The sequence below is a fragment of the Rhinoraja longicauda genome, chromosome 11 (genome assembly GCF_053455715.1).
Source record: "Rhinoraja longicauda isolate Sanriku21f chromosome 11, sRhiLon1.1, whole genome shotgun sequence".
Taxonomy (NCBI): domain Eukaryota; kingdom Metazoa; phylum Chordata; class Chondrichthyes; order Rajiformes; family Arhynchobatidae; genus Rhinoraja; species Rhinoraja longicauda.
In genome coordinates this window covers 48,120,058-48,138,799 of record NC_135963.1, presented here as the reverse complement: position 1 = coordinate 48,138,799, position 18,742 = coordinate 48,120,058, and the positions used below count along the sequence as shown (strand labels likewise).

At 42.1% G+C, this 18,742-nt stretch overlaps 1 protein-coding gene across 1 annotated transcript in view; it reads left to right on the top strand.

The window, feature by feature from the left end:
- Positions 1–18,742, top strand: part of hmcn1 (hemicentin 1) — a 365,295-nt gene that overhangs the window by 167,408 nt on the left and 179,145 nt on the right. The window contains exons 26-31 of the mRNA XM_078407604.1: positions 1,752–1,943; positions 3,419–3,549; positions 4,494–4,641; positions 7,462–7,588; positions 10,477–10,631; positions 17,669–17,947. Coding sequence (XP_078263730.1) covers positions 1,752–1,943; positions 3,419–3,549; positions 4,494–4,641; positions 7,462–7,588; positions 10,477–10,631; positions 17,669–17,947 — 1,032 coding nt within the window. The remainder of the gene's footprint in view (positions 1–1,751; positions 1,944–3,418; positions 3,550–4,493; positions 4,642–7,461; positions 7,589–10,476; positions 10,632–17,668; positions 17,948–18,742) is intronic.

Sequence of the window (18,742 nt, the reverse complement as noted above, 5' to 3'; positions counted from 1 at the left end):
AAGTCTCTCTCTTTCAATAGGTCACAATCTATGGTTCCTAAATACACCCAGATCATTTGACTAAAAACATAAAAAGTTTGCAAAGAAAAGAGAGTAACAACTGCAGTTTATCTGTAACAGATGTTATTCTGCATTTGCAGTGAAATCATTGAAATTGGTGGGGGTGCCATATAAATTTGAGCTTGTGTTTTCTATGAAAAGAAAACTAAACATCTCTTTAAAAGGCAAATTCATAGAATTGAGGTTCATGGAATAAAGAAGCTGGCAGCATAGAAATAAATATTCAGCTGAAGGGCAAAAATCAGCATTGTTGCAAAAAGTTGTTTTTCAAACTAGGAGCAATAAAGTTCTCCAGGGATCAGAGCTAAGATCACTGCTTTTTGTGACGCATTTGACAAGGCAGTGCTGGGTAAAACTCCTACATTTGAAGGGATTGCTAAACTTGGCATTGTGGTGTACATCGAAGAGTGTGGCAGACTTCTAGAGGATTAGGAGGCCGAGTGGACCCGTTGGGCCCAAACCTCTCCTGCATTGGTGCAGCACCCTCTCTTCCCCCACTCCCCCCTCCCCTCCCCCTCCTTCCTCCCTCCCTCTTCCCTCCCTCTTCCTCCTCCCTCCCTCCCTCCCCCCTCCCTCCCCCCCTCCCCCCCTCCCCCCCTCCCTCCCCCCCTCCCTCCCCCCCCTCCCTCCCCCCCTCCCCCCCTCCCTCCCCCCTCCCTCCCCCCTCCCTCCCCCCCTCCCTCCCCCCCTCCCTCCCCCTCCCTCCCCCCTCCCTCCTCCCCTCCCTCCTCCCCTCCCCCTCCCCCTCCCCCTCCCCCTCCCCCTCTCCCCCTCCCCCCCTCTCCCCCTCCCCCTCCCTCCCTCCCCCCTCCCCCTCCCTCCCTCCCCTCCCCTCCTCCTTCCCTCATTCCCCTCCCCCCATTCCATCCCCCTCAACCCCCCCTTACCCTCCCTCTTCGCCCCCTCCCTCCTTCCCCCCCTCCATCCCCCCACCCTCCCTAGGAGATAGATTTAAACTTTAAAATGTGGATAACTTTTAAAATATAACACCGATTTCAATGAAACTCCTTCCATCAGCACCAAAGGGACGACGGTGAGCAAGGTGGGCCTAAAATTGTCACATTATCGTGTACCATTTTAGCTGTAGTTCAGGAACAAACAAAACAAACAAACAAGAGTTTTAGTATATAGACGGACTGACAAGCAGTCGATTAAGTTTTTTTTTAATGTGAAGAGGTGCACGTCTGGCAGAAAGAATGAGGAGATGCAGTACTGGCTAAATTGTACACTTCTAAAGGATTTCTGCACTCCAAGGAATAGAGTCGTAGCCTGCTCAACCTCTTCCTATAGCTCAGGCTCTCGAGTCCTGGCAACATCCTCGTAAATCTTCTCTGCACCCTTTCCAGCTTGGCAACATCTTTCTTTTTTAAAATGGTACCCAAAACTGAATGCAATACTCTAAGCAGCCTCACCAACATCTTATACAACTGCAACATGACCTCGCAACTATATGCACTACAAAGCACTACATATTTTCCATGGAAGCCTTTCTGTAGGTTGTTTATTGGGTGCACTTAATAGTACCATTCTCCCCAGCTTTAGCTTAGCACCATGTCAGATGACAAATGCATAGTTCATGTGAAATTGATTAGTTCTTAAAGGTAACTGCTGTGTTTTCTTGACAAATTACAGAGACTGTACTTATTAAAGAGAATAGTTTTATCATGTAGTTTGTAATTCTCTGTTATTAGGTACTCCAAAACCTGTAATTAAGTGGCTACGCAATGGAAGAGAGTTAACTGGAAGTGAGCCTGGTGTTTCCATTTTGGATGATGGAACCTTGCTCATTGATACAGTTTCCCCACATGACAATGGAGAGTATGTCTGTGTGGCAGTCAATGAGGCTGGAGCAACAGAAAGAAAGTACCAGCTCAAGGTCCATGGTGAGTACCGGTAAAGTTACAAATTAATATTAATGTTCTCCAAACCAAAGGCTAAAATATCACTTGCGGAGATTAAACAAAAGTAATTTATAATAGCCTTGAATGCTCAACTGGATTATAGTTTAACTTTGCTGCCATCTAATGCATCCTTTCTAGCCCTTTAAAATCAATAAACAATAGACAATAGGTGCAGGAGGAGGCCATTCGGCCCTTCGAGCCAGCACCGCCATTCAATGTGATCATGGCTGATCATTCTCAATCAGTACCCCGTTCCTGCCTTCTCCCCATACCCCCTGACTCCGCTACCCTTAAGAGCTCTATCTAGCTCTCTTGAATGCATTCAGAGAATTGGCCTCCACTGCCTTCTGAGGCAGAGAATTCCACAGATTCACAACTCTCTGACTGAAAAAGTTTTTCCTCAACTCAGTTCTAAATGGCCTACCTCTTATTCTTAAACTGTGGCCCCTTGTTCTGGACTCCCCCAACATTGGGAACATGTTTCCTGCCTCTAACGTGTCCAACCCCTTAATAATCTTATACGTTTCGATAAGATCTCCTCTCATCCTTCTAAATTCCATTGTATACAAGCCTAGTCGCTCCAGTCTTTCAACATATGACAGTCCCGCCATTCCGGGAATTAACCTAGTAAACCTACGCTGCACGCCCTCAAAATCAACTTATAAACATCAATGGCAGTCTTGGCTCAGCAAGTCAGAGGATTTGAGTTCCAACCTCCTATTCTCCCCCCTCCCCCCCTCCACTGCCCCAGACATTTGGGTACACCCAGTTGCAGATGCTGAGTAAAGTGCTGAAGGATTGTGTTTCTGTCTAAGGTGCCAAATTTTTTCGGAGGCAGTAAACTGAATGCCACGTTGCTTGTTCACATTGGCTGAGAGAGCAAGCATTATCCCCATTTCCTAACAGATTGGTCACATTCATCCTTCCACCAGTACAAATAGAAAAGATCTTGTGTTCATTCACATCGCCATTATCTTTAGGACTTTAATGTGGGCAAACATTTTTCCATATTGACCTATTTTACTTGATTTGTAATGTTACTCCATTTCAAAAACTGTTATTTGTTTTGTGAAGCACAATATTATCAGGAGACTAAATTTGACAATCTTCCTTTACCTTTCTTGCTCTCACTGAGCATCTTGGAGATGGAACAATGAGGAGAAAACCAGGCTGGAAATTGTGCAACAATAGACAAAGCTCATTCCAGCAGCCCTGTGTGGGAACACTCCTATCAAACTTGCATGTGGTCCCATGCAGCACTATTCTAATTGAAGCAATAAATATTAATTTTGTACACTATTTGAGGCCACAAACTAATCTCCACTCGAGCCTGCAACGCTGAAATTTTACACCATTTTTTGATGACAAGTGGTTTTCATTCAAATAATTTGATAAGTTGATTGCATTTTATTTGGAGGAATAACAATAATTTGTGTAACATCTTCTCTTTTTTCCAGTCCCTCCTGATATCAGGGATGATGGAAAGCCAGCCAATCTCTCAGTGGTCATGAACCAACCCATCAACCTCTTCTGTGACGTGTCGGGACACCCTGCTCCTATTATATCCTGGTACAAAGATGGACTCCCGGTAGGTGATCACTTGTCAAACTGTTCGGATAAGCATTTATTGAGGATCATTTAGGGCTCCATTAATATTAAACCGATAGAATAATGGGCACCGTCTTTTCAGGCACTTCTTGTCATTGACAGTGAATGCTGTCTTTACCAGCAGATCCGAAGAATGAAATAAAAATGAACTGCAGATGCTGTTTTATATCTATGATAGACACAAATAAAGATAATGACTAATGAAAATAATGACTGGTAAAGGCACAAAATGCTGGAGTAACTCACGGTTCAGGCAGCATCTCGAGAGGAAATAAATAAATGATGTTTCGGCTCGGGACCCTTCTTCAGTACTGAGATATTGAGTCATAGAGTATTTTACAGTGCGGAAACAGGCCCTTCAAAGAGTCATAGAGTGATACAGTGTGGAAAAAGGCCCTTCATAGAGTCATTGAGTGATACGTGTGGAAATAGGCCCTTCGGCCCAACTTGCCCACACCGGCCAACATATCCCAGCTACACTAGTTCCAACTGCCTGTGTTTGGTCCATATCCCTCCAAACCTGTCCTATCCATGTACCTGTCTAACTGTTTCTTAAACATTGGGATAGTCCCTGCCTCAACTGGCAGCTTGTTCCATTCACCTGCCACCCTTTGTGTGAAAAAGTTACTCCTCAGATTCCTGTTAAATCTTTTCCCCTTCACCTTAAACCTATGTTCTCTGGTCCTTGATTCACCTATTCTGTGCGTCTACCCGATATATTCCTCTGATTCATTCCTCTCACATCTACAAATCCTCGAGGTACTAGAATTGTCAAACTACTGCTGTGAGTGAATACATTCCACAAACAGAACAGTATCAAGTCAGATGCCCAAAACATGTTTCCAGAAGCCTGAAATTTGCTATTTGCATAATTGTGTATATCGAATGTTACATGATAAAATATTTTTTCAATATATCCTCCAGGTTAGAGGCAGTCATGCCATACAGATATTGAACAGAGGAAAGACCCTGAGAGTGCACAAGACTGCAACTGGTGACGCAGGGAGATACACCTGCCGAGCAATCAACATTGCTGGAACTGCAGAGAAGATTTTCAACTTGGAAGTACAAGGTGAGTTGACATGGATTTGAAACTGCACGGAATAAATAAGCTATGAGATATTGTGCAAAATGTTCAATATCATATGATAATCTAGAAAATACCTACTCTGGATCCTGGAAATATGAAATAAAAGCAGAAAATGCCTCGTAGTTCAGGCATCAACCTGAATCATTAACTCTGGTTTTCTCTCCACTGATGCAGCTTGCTTTATTGAGCATTTGCACTATTTTCTATTTTTATCTGTGTGGCTTTATATGAAATATATGAAATATCATATATTTCTATATACCATGTACTTTATAGTTATAGATACTGGTGTCTCATTTAGCTCTTGCCACAGAGCCATGATTTAACATAATGCCCTTGATCCTCCCCATCTAAATATTTACAACTTGTGGAGCTTTAAAAAGGACATCTGCTTGGATTGTGCTCACGGTGCCAGGGACCTGGGGCAATGGCTGCCCGTCGTGTTGCTGTGCTCCGCTGTGCAAGGAACCCAGCTGGAAGCTCTGCCTTTTGCTGGTGCTCACACAGCCAGTTTGACACTCACAGTGAGTGTGGGCCATTGCTGGCTGCACCTTCTCCATGCCAATTTCTATGGACTTCCTCATCACATCCAGTGTTCATAATATTCATATAATGTTCCTACATTATGTCTTTTCAAAAGACATAATACACTTGAACTAATTGACGAGACACACATTTGCACCCTCTTGCCTTTCTTTGGTTTTGTAGCTCTCCCTAATGCAGAGACTTCTCTCTGGTAACATCAAAGGCTGTTAAGCTTCGCCTGACAATGCATGAGGCTGTTGTCTCTAGCCATGACCCACTTCATAGGGCAGCCCTGAGTGCCATGACGCTGGTCCCAACCCACCCTCACAAGCTCTCACACGCATCCTCTCTACACTGAACTCTGGATGGGTCATTACTCTGGGCCAGAGCACCAGAGCAGGACAGGATTCACTGAAGGATCTTGACACACAAGCACTGTTAGACACATCTCTGTCCATAATGTTACAATGACCTCTTTTGGTGATGACTCCATAAGTATTCTCCTTCCTAGAATTCATCCTGAAAATCAAGCAAGGTACAAGTGTACTGAGATGTGCTTTCTATACACATAATACCCTTCGATAAATGGATGGATGATTTTATTTTTGCACAACGTTTTACTGAAATTCTCAGTCATGGAACAATGAAAAAAAAAAGCTATTCTGGATGACGACATTTATTAATATAAACGCACAGGTCCTTGTGTAGTTATGGGTTCTGTCTATGTTGGTTGGAGATTTACTAATTTATAGTCCAAGTCCTCGTCTTTAAGATGCGGCCCCTCTACAACCCCATGGAACATGCACCCCTATTATTCCTTATATAAAACTGTTGGTATAGTTAACTAGTAAATTACTATGTATTTAAAACAGGCGTAAGGCAGAATGCAGGAAGTTACTAGTCTTATTAGGAAGCATATTCAAAAGGAAAATGTTTGAAGCTATCATTAAAACATTATGGCAGGATGCTTTGAAAAACCTACAGTTATCAGGCAAGGTCAACCTGGTTTCATAAAAGGGAAATTTTGTTTGACCAATTTAATGGAGGTCTTTCATGAAATAACGTGCCGTGGTTAATGGAGAACCAGTGAACACACTATACTTACATTTCCTAAAGGCACATGATTAGGTGCCACATCAAAGATATTTGCAGAAAGTTCATGGGGGGGAGGGGGGGAGGTAACATATTGGTGTAGATGTGACTCTATGACTATAACTAGATAGTAGATTGGCTATCAAACAGGAAACGGAGAGTAGGCATGAATGGGTTATTTTCTGATTGACGAGAGATTACCTCAAGGAATGGTGCGAGGGACTCGGCTTTTTACTATTTATATGGGTACCTTGAATGAAGGCACTGTGGCTTAGTTGCAAAATTTGCTGATGGCACAAATATTAGTTGGGACTTAAGTTGCCCAGAGGACATAAGGCTGCTACAAATGGATTATGAAGGGTTGAGTGGGCAAAGAATGGACACGGAAAAAACGTGAAATCTGGACTGATCCTGGGCTACTGGAGCTGTGAGGCAGCCATACTGACTGCTGGACCAGTGTGCCAGATTTCACATTTGCTGTTTGGACGAGTGAAAAGGGACTTAGTTGTAGCAGACAACGCTGAAGGGTCTTGAAAAGGTTGACGTAAAGGCTGTGTTCTCGTGGTTGAATCTAGATAAAATATCAAGATGCTCATTTAAGAGAGAGATTAGGCAGTTTTCTTTCTGAAAACAAATCTTTGGAAATCATCCTCAAAATGCAAAAAACAAACTGCTGGAAAAACTCAACAGATTGGGTGTAATGGGGATACAGAGGGATGGTTGACTTTTTGGGTTGAGACCCAGCATCAAGATTATGTCTCTATCTTCACGAAAGGGCATTTGAAGAAGAGAAATGGAATATTTTTAAGGCAGAATTTGAGAGATTATAATACACAATAAAGGAAACAATCAGATTAACCACAATCTTATTGACTCAAGTGACCTTCTCCTGCTCCCATTTCATATGTTCAAATGTTCTTTGAACTGATGCCAAGTCTAAATCTTTTGTTCTGATGACCTTTGAACCATTTAAAACTCCTTCAATATTCCATCTTCCTATAAATTTTAAAGTATTAACTTAATCTCAAATAATCACCAGTGCTGGTTAAATTCAAGTTCTATCTACTCTTTCAACCTTAGCATTACTCTGTTTTTGCCATTCACCTAGATTTTTCTAAAGATGTAATGAACTCTCTCTCTGTTTTCATACCACTTACATTCTTCTGCTTTGTTCACTCCCCCAAGTTCCTCCGAGTATAACAGGCGCTGGCAGTCCAAGTGAAGTATCAGTGATTCTGAATCAGGAAGCATCACTGGAGTGTAAAGTCCAAGGCATTCCATTTCCACATGTTCAGTGGTACAAGGACCACAGGTAAGCCCTTTTTCCTAAAATGCCGACAGTCTTCTGCTGGAGGGTCTAGGGAGCGGTCTAGAGCGGTCTAGAGCGGTCTAGGTCAACATGCCAAAGTTCTCTAACTGTAAGATCACTCCACATGGAGCTACATGAGAATGGAAAGAACAAAGTAGGAGCATATACGTTCCTCTCTCTCATTTAAAAACTATTCAGGTTTTATGTGAGATCTGTTTCAAGCGATCAGCCATCCTTCAGGAAATTCTGGAGCAAGGGTTAAGAAGTTATTTGATTAAAAAATGTTCTAAATCAGGAAAGTTTTCTCTTATTTCCTTTTAACATAGAAGGTGGCTATTTAGTCAATAGTCAATAGTCGTTTATTTGTCACATACACATAAATGTGTAGTGAAATGAAACATTACCCGCAGTTAAACAATAAGACCAATAAGATTAATCAATAAAAATGCAATAACACATACAATCACAACTAACACCAAACAAAAAGAAACATCCATCACAGTGAGTCTCCTCCAGTCCCTCCTCACTGTGATGGAAGGCCAAAATGTATTTTTCTCTTCCCTGCCGTCTTCTCCCGCGGTCAGGCTGTTGGATTTGCCACGTCGGGGCGGTCGGGGCTCCCGATATTGAAGCCGCCGCTGGGCGGTGAAAGGTCAACGGCCTATTCCAGGCCGCGCCGGACAGTGAAAGGTCCGTGGCGGGCCGACCCAAGCCCCGCGATTCGGGGCGGGCGAACACGCTGCCTCTGCCGCTGCCAGAGCTCCCGATGTCGGCCCCCATCCAGGGGCCTGCGGGCTTCCGACGTCCACGCGGCCCGCGCCGGAGCCTCCGGAGACGAATCGCAGCCGCTCCCGTAGCATCCGCAGGCAGCCAGCGCCGCAGATGGTGAGTCCGGGCCGCGGGCTCTGCGAACCAGAGCCCCAGGTGGTCCCAGGTGAATGGCTGATGGTAGGCCGCAGCGGGAACGGAGACACGACACAGAAACAAAGGTCGTGTCTCCGTTCGGGAGAGAGAATTTTACAGTTCCCGTTCCCTCCCACCCCCCCCCCCCCCCCCCCCAAACATAACATACAAACACTACACCATATTAAAACTACAATTCATACAAAACAACAAAAAACACAAAAGACAGACGGACGGACTGCAGGCAAGCCGCAGCTGCGACCCATCAAGTCCATGATGCTCAGAGGTCGTACCTCTCAGTTCTGTTCCCCCACATTTTCCTGTAAAGTAACCTCTCTCGTATGCACATTAACCAGTGCGCTCATGAAGAGAACCACAGATTCCTGAAGATCAAGATCAAACCTGGGGCATTGGACGGCACTGACTGCTGTGGCATTGACTGTTTAACTGCAGAGCAAGAGAAAAAAACTGTTTCTGATGGCAAAAGGGATGGTGAAGAGGACAAAGATATTTGGCAATGGTCCCAGAGGTGCCATGTTTTCTATACAGCTTGTTATTGTGATCTGAAGATGGTGGACAGAAATTCACCATTGACATTCACAAAAGGAATTAGATAAATATATGAAAGGGAAAAGAAATTGCAGAACTGCGGAAAAGGGCTATGAGCCTAGGAGTAATTGAATAGCTCAATCATAGAGCCATCACGTGATAGCTTCTTTCTGTGTTGTAACATCTTGTAATGCCAGGACTGTATGGAAATAAGAAAACAATATAAAATAAGGTGAAAACAGCCAATAGACTTCATTCTTCTTCTTCAACTTTAGTCCTAAGCAACAAATGTCCTGAGCACACAACAGAGGAGATTAATGCCTAGAATTCAGATTGTGAACCCACTTCCTATCTGCCACTTTGTATTTTGGAAGCAGCAAGCTGTCGATGCCCAATGTACTTTGAAGCCAAAAGCATACATGTCAAATCCAAAGAACTGTTTACTGAATCCTTGCAAAACCTTTAATGGCCTTTCATCAGATATCTTGTTCTCTGAAAAGTTGCAGACAGAAAAATCATGTTCATGAAGAATAAGGAAATAAACCTATAAACAGCTTGTATATTAGATTTGGCTTCAGGGTCAGTTATAAAACTGCTTTGGGCCTACTTTTGTATGATTTAATTAAAAATTATTTCTATTATGTGTGACCCATCTGTTCACAGCATGATGTGTTTGCGTGATGTTATCATGGTAATGTGTACAGCTGGTCACTTAAAAATATAGCATTACTTATTATACTTCTATTGAAATAAAAAATCATTATGATTTTGCATAATTAAATTCTGGAGGGATCATGCATGCAAATCAATGATTGCATTGATGGAACCTGTAAGAATATGGATAACTCTAATCTTTTACTTTCTCAGTTTGGAAACCTATCATTAAAATGTTCATAATGAATCAAGGTATCAGAGTAAAATGCAGTGTTTTAATTTATATTCGTAGCATGAGAACTCTATTAATTTTATGAGCGTAAAAGATAACCTGACCAAGCACAGCTTCAACAATATAGTTAGCAATGTAGTTGACATTCTCAATGGTGACCTTGATTCTGGGTCAGCAAAGTTCTCGCTGAGCTACTGATGCAAAAGTATCCATGGCAGACAAATAAGAGTGTGGCATCATTCTTTGTTAGCACTTTACATTTGAGGTATTTTGGCAGAATGGTGAACCAACCGCCTTTTTGATGGTTTTGCAAGCTCTCCAGCATTATTATTCCCTGATGTACACAACAGTGACCCAGGGCTATAATCAAGAAACTGCACAGCAACACAAGTCATGTTAGCATCTTTGTCAAGACCATTTACCCAGTCGATGTTCATGTGCTCCATGGAACCACCCTGAGCCCTCTTACAGAAGTCGTGTATTATCAGGTTAAGATATGGTACCGTATTACACCTTAAGGAATTGTAGTAAAAGAACTCAATTTTCCCAACAGGGTTCTGTTCCTGGGAGGCCCGAACATGGAGGTAAGAAATAATGGCCAGGTGCTACACATAAAGAGTGCGCGTTTGTCTGACCAAGGCAACTACCAATGCAGTGCTGTGAACACTGCAGGAAAACGATTCAAGGAGTTCAAACTCAACGTCTATGGTTAGTTCAACTTTTCTTGCTGGTATGGGGTACTGTTTTGTTCTGTTTTGGAGATTTTTTTGTTGTTCAATTATTTTATGTTGAGTTACTGAACTGTAAAGTTAATAACATCAGGATTGTGGCCAAGAGTCACATTCTCAGAGGTTGTTCTCAGTAATGTGGTACTGGTATTCGACCATCGAACAGAATGTTTCAAATCAAAGATACACAATTGCAGATATTTTAACTTTACGCTCTCATGCCAAAATATGCTCTGCTTCATGAAATCTGCAGGAAATTTGTTGCATCTATATTGTACTGGCGACACGGGGTGCAGCGGTAGAGTTGCTGCCTTGCAGCACTTGCAGCGCCAGAGTCCTGGGTTCGATCCCGACTACCGGTGCTTTCTGTATGGAGTTTGTATGTTCTCCCCATGACCTGCAAGGGTTTTCTCCAAGATCTTCGGTTTCCTCCCACACTCCAAAGTCGTACAGATTTGTTGGCTAATTGGCTTGGTAAATGTAAAAGACAATTGTCCCTAGTGTGTGTAGGATAGTGTTAATATGCGGTGGTCGCTGGTCGGCGCGGACCCAGTGGGCCGAAAGGCCTGTTTCCGTGCTGTATCCCTAATCAAAACTAAACTAAACTAAAACAATATCCTGCATCATGATAGGGAAGCACTAGGAGAGACACACTGTATTTTGCAGTGAGGTTTTAATTGACCTTTTTCTTTCTGAATGCAAGGTTTCGGGTCAGAAAGAGGCAGTACGTGTTGTAATGCAGTTCTAATCGATCTATTGCAACATCCTTGCCCTGTTGCTTGGAAGGGTTGGGCAACGGGTAAACTTGGTCAAATGAGGAGGAGAAAATGCAAATCCTACAGGAAAGAAGGGGAGTGGTTGGTTGACTGCTGCAAATAAGGGAACAGGCAGAACCACATTAAAAGGATGGGAAAAGAAAGATCTGGGGATTAAGCAAAAACGGCATTTTGCCAAACATAATCGCAAAAAATATCTTTCACTATCACGACAGTGAGAGAAATGCAGCAGGTAGTTTGGTGAGGATAAGCAGCAGCTCCTGAGTGTTGTTCTCTTCACCGGTTGCAGCCCAGATGGGCAGTCATGCTTTTCAGAACCCAGCCTGCTTGCTGAGAGGTGGTGCTGTCAGACTAGGTGGTAGATGGCAAAGTCCCCCAGCCAGGGCACATTCTGTGCTCATGAAGCTGTTCATATACGTTTCAAGTAATTTTCAACGTATAAGTGCTGATTAATCTGCTGAGGGAGGGCAGGGGGGAATCATTCGCAGGAATTTGGCCTGAATTTGTATATTGAGCCTGATGGCCTGAGTATTCGTGGAGAGTTGGATCAGTTCAGGGCCCCATACGCCCAGCAGTGTACAACAGTGCCATCAATCCTGCAGGAGGGATAAAACATTCCCAGGAATGGTGAAGGTGCCTGTTTGTCAGCTAGTTCACTGAGGCAGGCAATCTGGCTGTTATTTGTGGGTTTATTCTCCCAATCTTTTCATCCGGTTATGATGAGGAGACTCTGCAGGTTCAGCTGAGTAAAATGTGGTTCAATGGAGTGTGTTGGAGATTGTGGTTGTAATGTTGTACAGCTGAATGGGTCTCCAGGATATTTCAGAGACCTGTTCCCACACCGTCTGGAGTTACATGTATGTCAGACCCTGTAAGAATTGCAGATTTCCTTCTCCAAAAAAATAGATAAACCAATACAATACAATACAATACAATACAATATATCTTTATTGTCATTGTACCCAGGGGTACAACGAGATTGGGAATGCGCCTCCCATACGATGCAATAATTTAGGTAATTTAGACAGCAGCAACCCAACAAAACGAAACAGTTGTAACAGTTTTGGACAGGGTAAAGTGCAAGTTGATCTATGCGTTGTGGCCATCCGGCTCAGCAGGACCGGTTCATAGCAGCTATGGCCCTGGGGATGAAGCTGTTCCTGAGTCTGGAGGTGCGGGCATAGAAGGCCTTGTATCGTCTGCCCGATGGAAGGAGTCCGAACAGACTGTTGCAGGGGTGTGAAGAGTCTTTGTGGATGCTGGTGGCTTTTCTGAGGCATCGTGTGTTGTAGATGCCCTCCAAGTCTGGTAGCTGTGTTCCGATGGCCCTCTGAGCTCTATGGACTACCCGTTGTAGAGCTTTCCTTTCTGCCTCCGTGCAGCTGAGGTACCACACAGGGATGCCATGCGTTAGGATGCTCTCTATGGTGCAGCGGTAGAAGGTCGTCAGCAGCTGTTGGGGTAGACCAGACTTTTTCAGTGTTCTTAAGTAGAACAGTCTTTGTTGTGCCTTCTTGACCAGCGCAGCAGTGTTATTGGACCATGTTAGGTCCTCCGAAATGTGAGTGCCCAGAAACTTGAAGCTGGACACTCTCTCCACACTGTCCCCGTTGATAGAGATCGGGGCATATTCCCTGTTATGTGACCTACGGAAGTTGATGATCAGCTCCTTGGTCTTGGTGGTATTTAGGGACAGGTTGTTATCCGAGCACCAGTCCGCCAGGTTCTGCACCTCCGCTCTATAGTTTGTTTCATCCCCGCTCTATGGTTTGTTTCATACTTAGAAGAACATTAATTACTGTCATAACCCTTTTCATTCCAGATGTATATAATTAACAGAAAATGGTGTGGATTTAATTTGATCATGTCTAGTTCTCTGAATTTGTAACTCCACACTGTGATCATACCCTCAATTGCATAATTGTTAGGCATGGATAGGAGAGGAATTCTTCAAATCAAAAAAATTTCAGACATAATGTGAAAGGCACAAAATGCAAAAAGGGAAACTCTGTCAGTGGATGCAGGCTCCACCTAACCCTCCCCAAACTTACTACATTGTTAATTCAATTAAACTCCCATGCTGCTAATCATATACAGGAAGTATATAAATTAATTAATGTGTCCAGAGATAAAGACTTATGACATCTTGCATTGCACAGTGCAGGAAACCAGATGCTGGTTATGAAGGGTAATTATCTCACAGGCTGACCAAACCTCGTCTGAGAAACAGCTGGATGGATTTACAGTATAAAACATCATGTCTAACTAAACTAAAAGGCTTCAGGTCATTCGGCTTCTCCGGTAACTATGAGCAGGTTCCAGCAGTGCTTGTGAATTCATATTTTTAACTAGAATGCTATGCTCAGCAAATGATTTTTGGTTTAATTGGGTTTTCCTTTTTCACTGAAAGAATCAAATACATTACACTAACAACTTTAGTAAGAGATAAAGACGAAAAATAATCCTTTGAGAAACTGTGTATCACAGGCCTCATTAACTCGTTGCCCTGTATCTAAGTGTTAAACTATTAGAACACATGGACTTTGGAAAAAAATATCTTTCAATGCAGCCACAGTTCACATAGTAAGCTACACTGCAAAATATTGGCCAATTAATATTTGAAAAACTTTAGGGGCACCGGGTATAATCTGTTTAGTAAATGATTTGAACAATTATATAATAAAGACATGGCCTCTGCCTTCCCATGGGGGAAGAGATGCATTCTACCACAACCTCAAATGTGTTCCTGTGCTTTTGATTTCCTGCCAGAATTGATGACTGATGTTCTATACAAATGGTGAAAAATGGAAAAGTATATTTAAATAATATATATATAAACAACTAGAATCGTCCGAAGTATTGTCCAGCATTTTCGTAAAGTTGTGTTCCCTTGAATACAAGCGAACTAATGCATAGGAAGGAACTGCAGATGCTGGTCTACACCAAAGATAGGCACAAAATGCTGGAGTATCTCAGCCGGGCAGGCAGCATCTCTGGAGAGAAGGAATGGGTGACGTTTCAGGTCGAGACACTTCAGGCTGAGAGTCAGGGGAGAGGGAGACAAGAAATATGGAAGGGTAAGGTGTGAAAATGACAGATCATAGAAGATGCTGATCAAGGAAATGGAGAATGGTTTATTGTTAGCTGAGGGGAAAGTGAGAACGAGGCATACAATCAGTAAAATTAAAAGAACCAGTGAAGGTCCCTGGCATCTGCCTCTTTAAAGATTGGGCAAAGGAGAATGTGAAACTTGAATGGCAGGAATCTGGCAATTGATTGCCCAGGCACAGGAGGAAAACATTATTTTCTAACAAGTTAAACTTAATCCCAAGAGCGTGCTGATGACATTTATTGCAAAATGCAATGTTATGATCTAGAATGCTCTGCCTGAAAAGCAGGTTCAATAGTACCTTTCAAAAGAGCATTTGACAAATCCTAAGCAGGTTAAACGAGATGTGCGAGAAAGCCACAGAGCCGATGTTGATAACTTTTCATCAGAACCAGGAAAGGTGAGGATTCTAGTGGCAGTGAAGGGGAGAGTTGGGAAGAGCAAATATTTTTTTTGTGACTGGATGGTGAAAAGAGTAATGGATTAGGACTAATTGGCTAGTGCTTTCAGAAAGTCCATACAACCATGATTGGCCAATGGGTCCACTCCTGTGGTAAGACTGCTTATAATGAATGCAATGTTGCCATAATTTCAGATACAGGTGCAGTATTCTGCTACAAAGAACCCCCCACTGCAACTGCAAGTCTCCTTTCATCAGTTTTACAGTTGTGAAGACCGACCTTCTAACATATTTATATAGTTCTGAGGCTGTTGCTCCAATAGGCAAAAACAATTTCAACCTCGCTTGTTCACCATCCAGTCACAAAAAAATATTTGTTCTTCCCAACTCTCCCCTTCACTGCCACTAGAATCCTCACCTTTCCTGGTTCTGATAAAAAGTTATCAACATCGGCTCTGTGGCTTTCTCGCACATCTCGTTTAACCTGCTTAGGATTTACAACACTTTCTCTCTGCATTTTAAAAATGTCTTGATTCTACAATAAAAAAGATTTATTAATGACTAAAGATTGTGCATAAATATTAGGTAGACACAAATGCCAGAGTAACTTAGCGGGTCAGGCAGCATCTCTGGAGAGAAGGAATGGATGACATTTCGGGCCGAGACCCTTCTTCACTCTAAAGAAGGGTCTCGACCCGAAACGTCACCCATTCCTTCTCTCCAGAGATGCTGTCTGACCCCCTGAGTTACTCCAGCATTTTGTGTCTACCTTCGATTTAAACCAGCATCTGCAGTTTTCTTTCCTGTGCATAAATATTACTTTCCTAACTAAAATTTGTGCACACCAGAAATAAAATGCTGGCAATCTTTAAAACCGATTGAAAATGCTGGAAATGATAAGCAGGTTATTGACAATGAAACCAAGAAATTTGTTAACTTTTAACATTGTAAATATTTTAACAGTTTTAAATTATCATGTTGGAATGATGTCAATTATTGGATTAATATCTGTGAATATACATTAAATTACATTTGAAAATCAAAAAGTTGCTTCCTCCACCATGCAGTTAATTTAACCACCTGAGGAAATAGTCTATTGTATAAAATTCAAAATAATTAATCATGTTCGTGTCCTGTTTGAAGGACAGAGTAGTCAGATAAGCTTAAGTGTTCCTGTGTTACTCTGATAATTCTTACTCCAACGAATGGATATTCTTCGTTGTGCAGCCATTCCAATGTGAATGCGTGTTTGAATGTCACCTTACAACTGGAGAAAACAATATTCATTCGGTATCCAGCTCCAAGTTCCACTTGAGCTTCAAGAAAGCAGTTAAGGACCAAACTAGAATATTTTCCTACATTCTCTTCCCAGTTCTTCATTAGCCCCAGCGACAGTTTAATATTCAGCACCAAATCAAAATTGATCAGAAACAAATATTATATTTGTAAGCTAAGGGCTTGAGGCTTCCTGTTGTAGGATGTTGAAGTAGAGGGTACTTTTCTAAGGTAAAAGTTAAGTACATTATCAAAATGATGCGTCATTTGAAGAATGTCCTGACCAGAAATTGTGCTTGTTCATTCCCTCCACAGCTGCTGCCTGACCCACTGAGTTCCTCCAGCACTTTATGCTTTGATTCTAGCAGGGTTTAGACAAAAAATGCATTTGAAATAGTATTATTAATTTTCCCATAAACATCTTAAAATTTGCAATTGGATTTGATTTAATGTCTAATTCACCCTCGATCTAAGTGCATGGTATAATTATAGGATACAAAAATTGAAATATTTACTTTTGCAGTGTTCATCTACAAATGAATAAAGCAATCTTTCCTTTCCAAATGGCAGTGATGGTGCTGTTAAGGCAAACTAAGTCACAACATTAAGAGACAATGAACTGAAAGAACATCTAATAGTGGTATAACTTGATCTGTCAGAATAATAATTGTTTAGATTTCAATGTGATACATCTCATAGTAATCTGAACTGTTGATTAACCAGTCAATTGTTTTGACAGCTGCTAAACAGACTCCTGATGATCTGTTAACATTGTATTCATCCATTTGATCATTCTAAAGTTTATCTCAGTTTACTCAATGTACTTAAGCTTTTGCCTTTCTTGATTAGTATGAGCATCAAAGTTTATGTGGAGAAGGCGGGAGAATGAGGTTGAGAGGGAAAAATGCATCAGCTATGACCGAATGGCGGTGCAGACCCGATGAGCCAAATTGCCTAATTCTGCACCTATGTCTTATGATCTTATGGCCTTATGGCCTTGGTCTCACCTGAGATCAGCTAAATCAATGCAAACAGTGAATTCAGTCGTTTTATTCTATGTATGAGTAAGAAGGAACTGCAGATGCTGGTTTGAACTGAAGATAGACACAAAAAGCTGGAGTAACTCAGCGGGATAGGCAGCATCTCTGGAGAGAAAGAATGGGTGACATTTCAAGTCGAGACCCTTCTTCAGACATACATCAGCACTACATCAATTGGTCACATTACATGTGGTATTTTCCTCTTTGAACATAAATATCATAAATATCATAAATATCGAAAGGCCGAATGGCCTCCTCCTGCACCTATTGTCTATTGTCTATCCTGCCCTAATCTTAAAACCTGCCAGAATGATTTCTATGACTTTAATTGGTTATATATTCAGAACTTGTGCAAGGTGTCTCTTTCAAATGCTCAGTGATTGTATTTATGCTGCTGTCTTGTCGTTATTCCAAAAGTTGCACCTAGCATCAAAGGCGGTAATATCTCAAGTGACCTGACCGTTCTGCTCAACAACCCTGTCCTGCTGGAATGTGAAGCTCGCGGCGTTCCCCTGCCTGCCATCACGTGGTACAGAGACAACCGCCCAATCATCTCCAGTCCGCAAGCTACGTATATTGACAGAGGGCACTTTCTTCAGATACCTCGGGCCCATGTATCAGACGCTGGTCAATACTCCTGTCGTGTCACCAGCATCGCTGGAACTGCTGAAAAACTCTATGAGCTGGATGTGTATGGTAATAACTCCATTTACCTTTTTATTAAATTTCCTTTTACATCCATTGGAAATCCTTATTTTCACTTGGGGGAACAAACACTCTTTTGTTTCTCTGAAGACACTAATGGCTTGCATTTTTAAGCAATAATTAGCGTTTGTGGTTTTGGCAGTAGACTTTAATGCTCCATCCGTTGAAGGGAATCTTGAATCTGGACCACATAAATTAATGCTGCTTCACCAACCTTACAATTAATTAACCTCTCCATTCAAAAAATTCCAATGAGTTGAGTCAAATATAAGGGGAGGAGTCGGGCAAGAGTTGTAAAAGACCAACAGAGTGGCTGATGGTTTATCTCTGCCTCAACGGTTTAACTATTGGGTGGAGAGTGAAACTTCTTCAAGGGATAATTCACTCAGTGGTCAGATTTACTGTGGGCATTTCACTTTACTCAGCGTGACACATTCCTCTGCACTGCCAGCCATATGAAATTTTAACCTCCTTTGCAGTTTAACTAATCTCTAGGCAGAGAAAATACTACAAAAAGTTTTTTTATTGGGGTAAGGAAAGAATTGAGATTTACACCACAGCAGGTTGTTTATCTGTCTGGTTATTGTAAAAGTTTAAGATAATTGGAAAATTAGTTGCAATAAATTAAAAGTAAATACAACAAAGGTCAGCAAAACATTAGGATGAACCTGAGAAGAGGAAGGATGTTATACAGAGACAAGATGTTTCTTTTCAGAGTACATCACAGCTGAACTGGAGTTCCTGTGCTCTCAAAAAGAATAGAAACTTGTGCCCAGAGAATGGGAT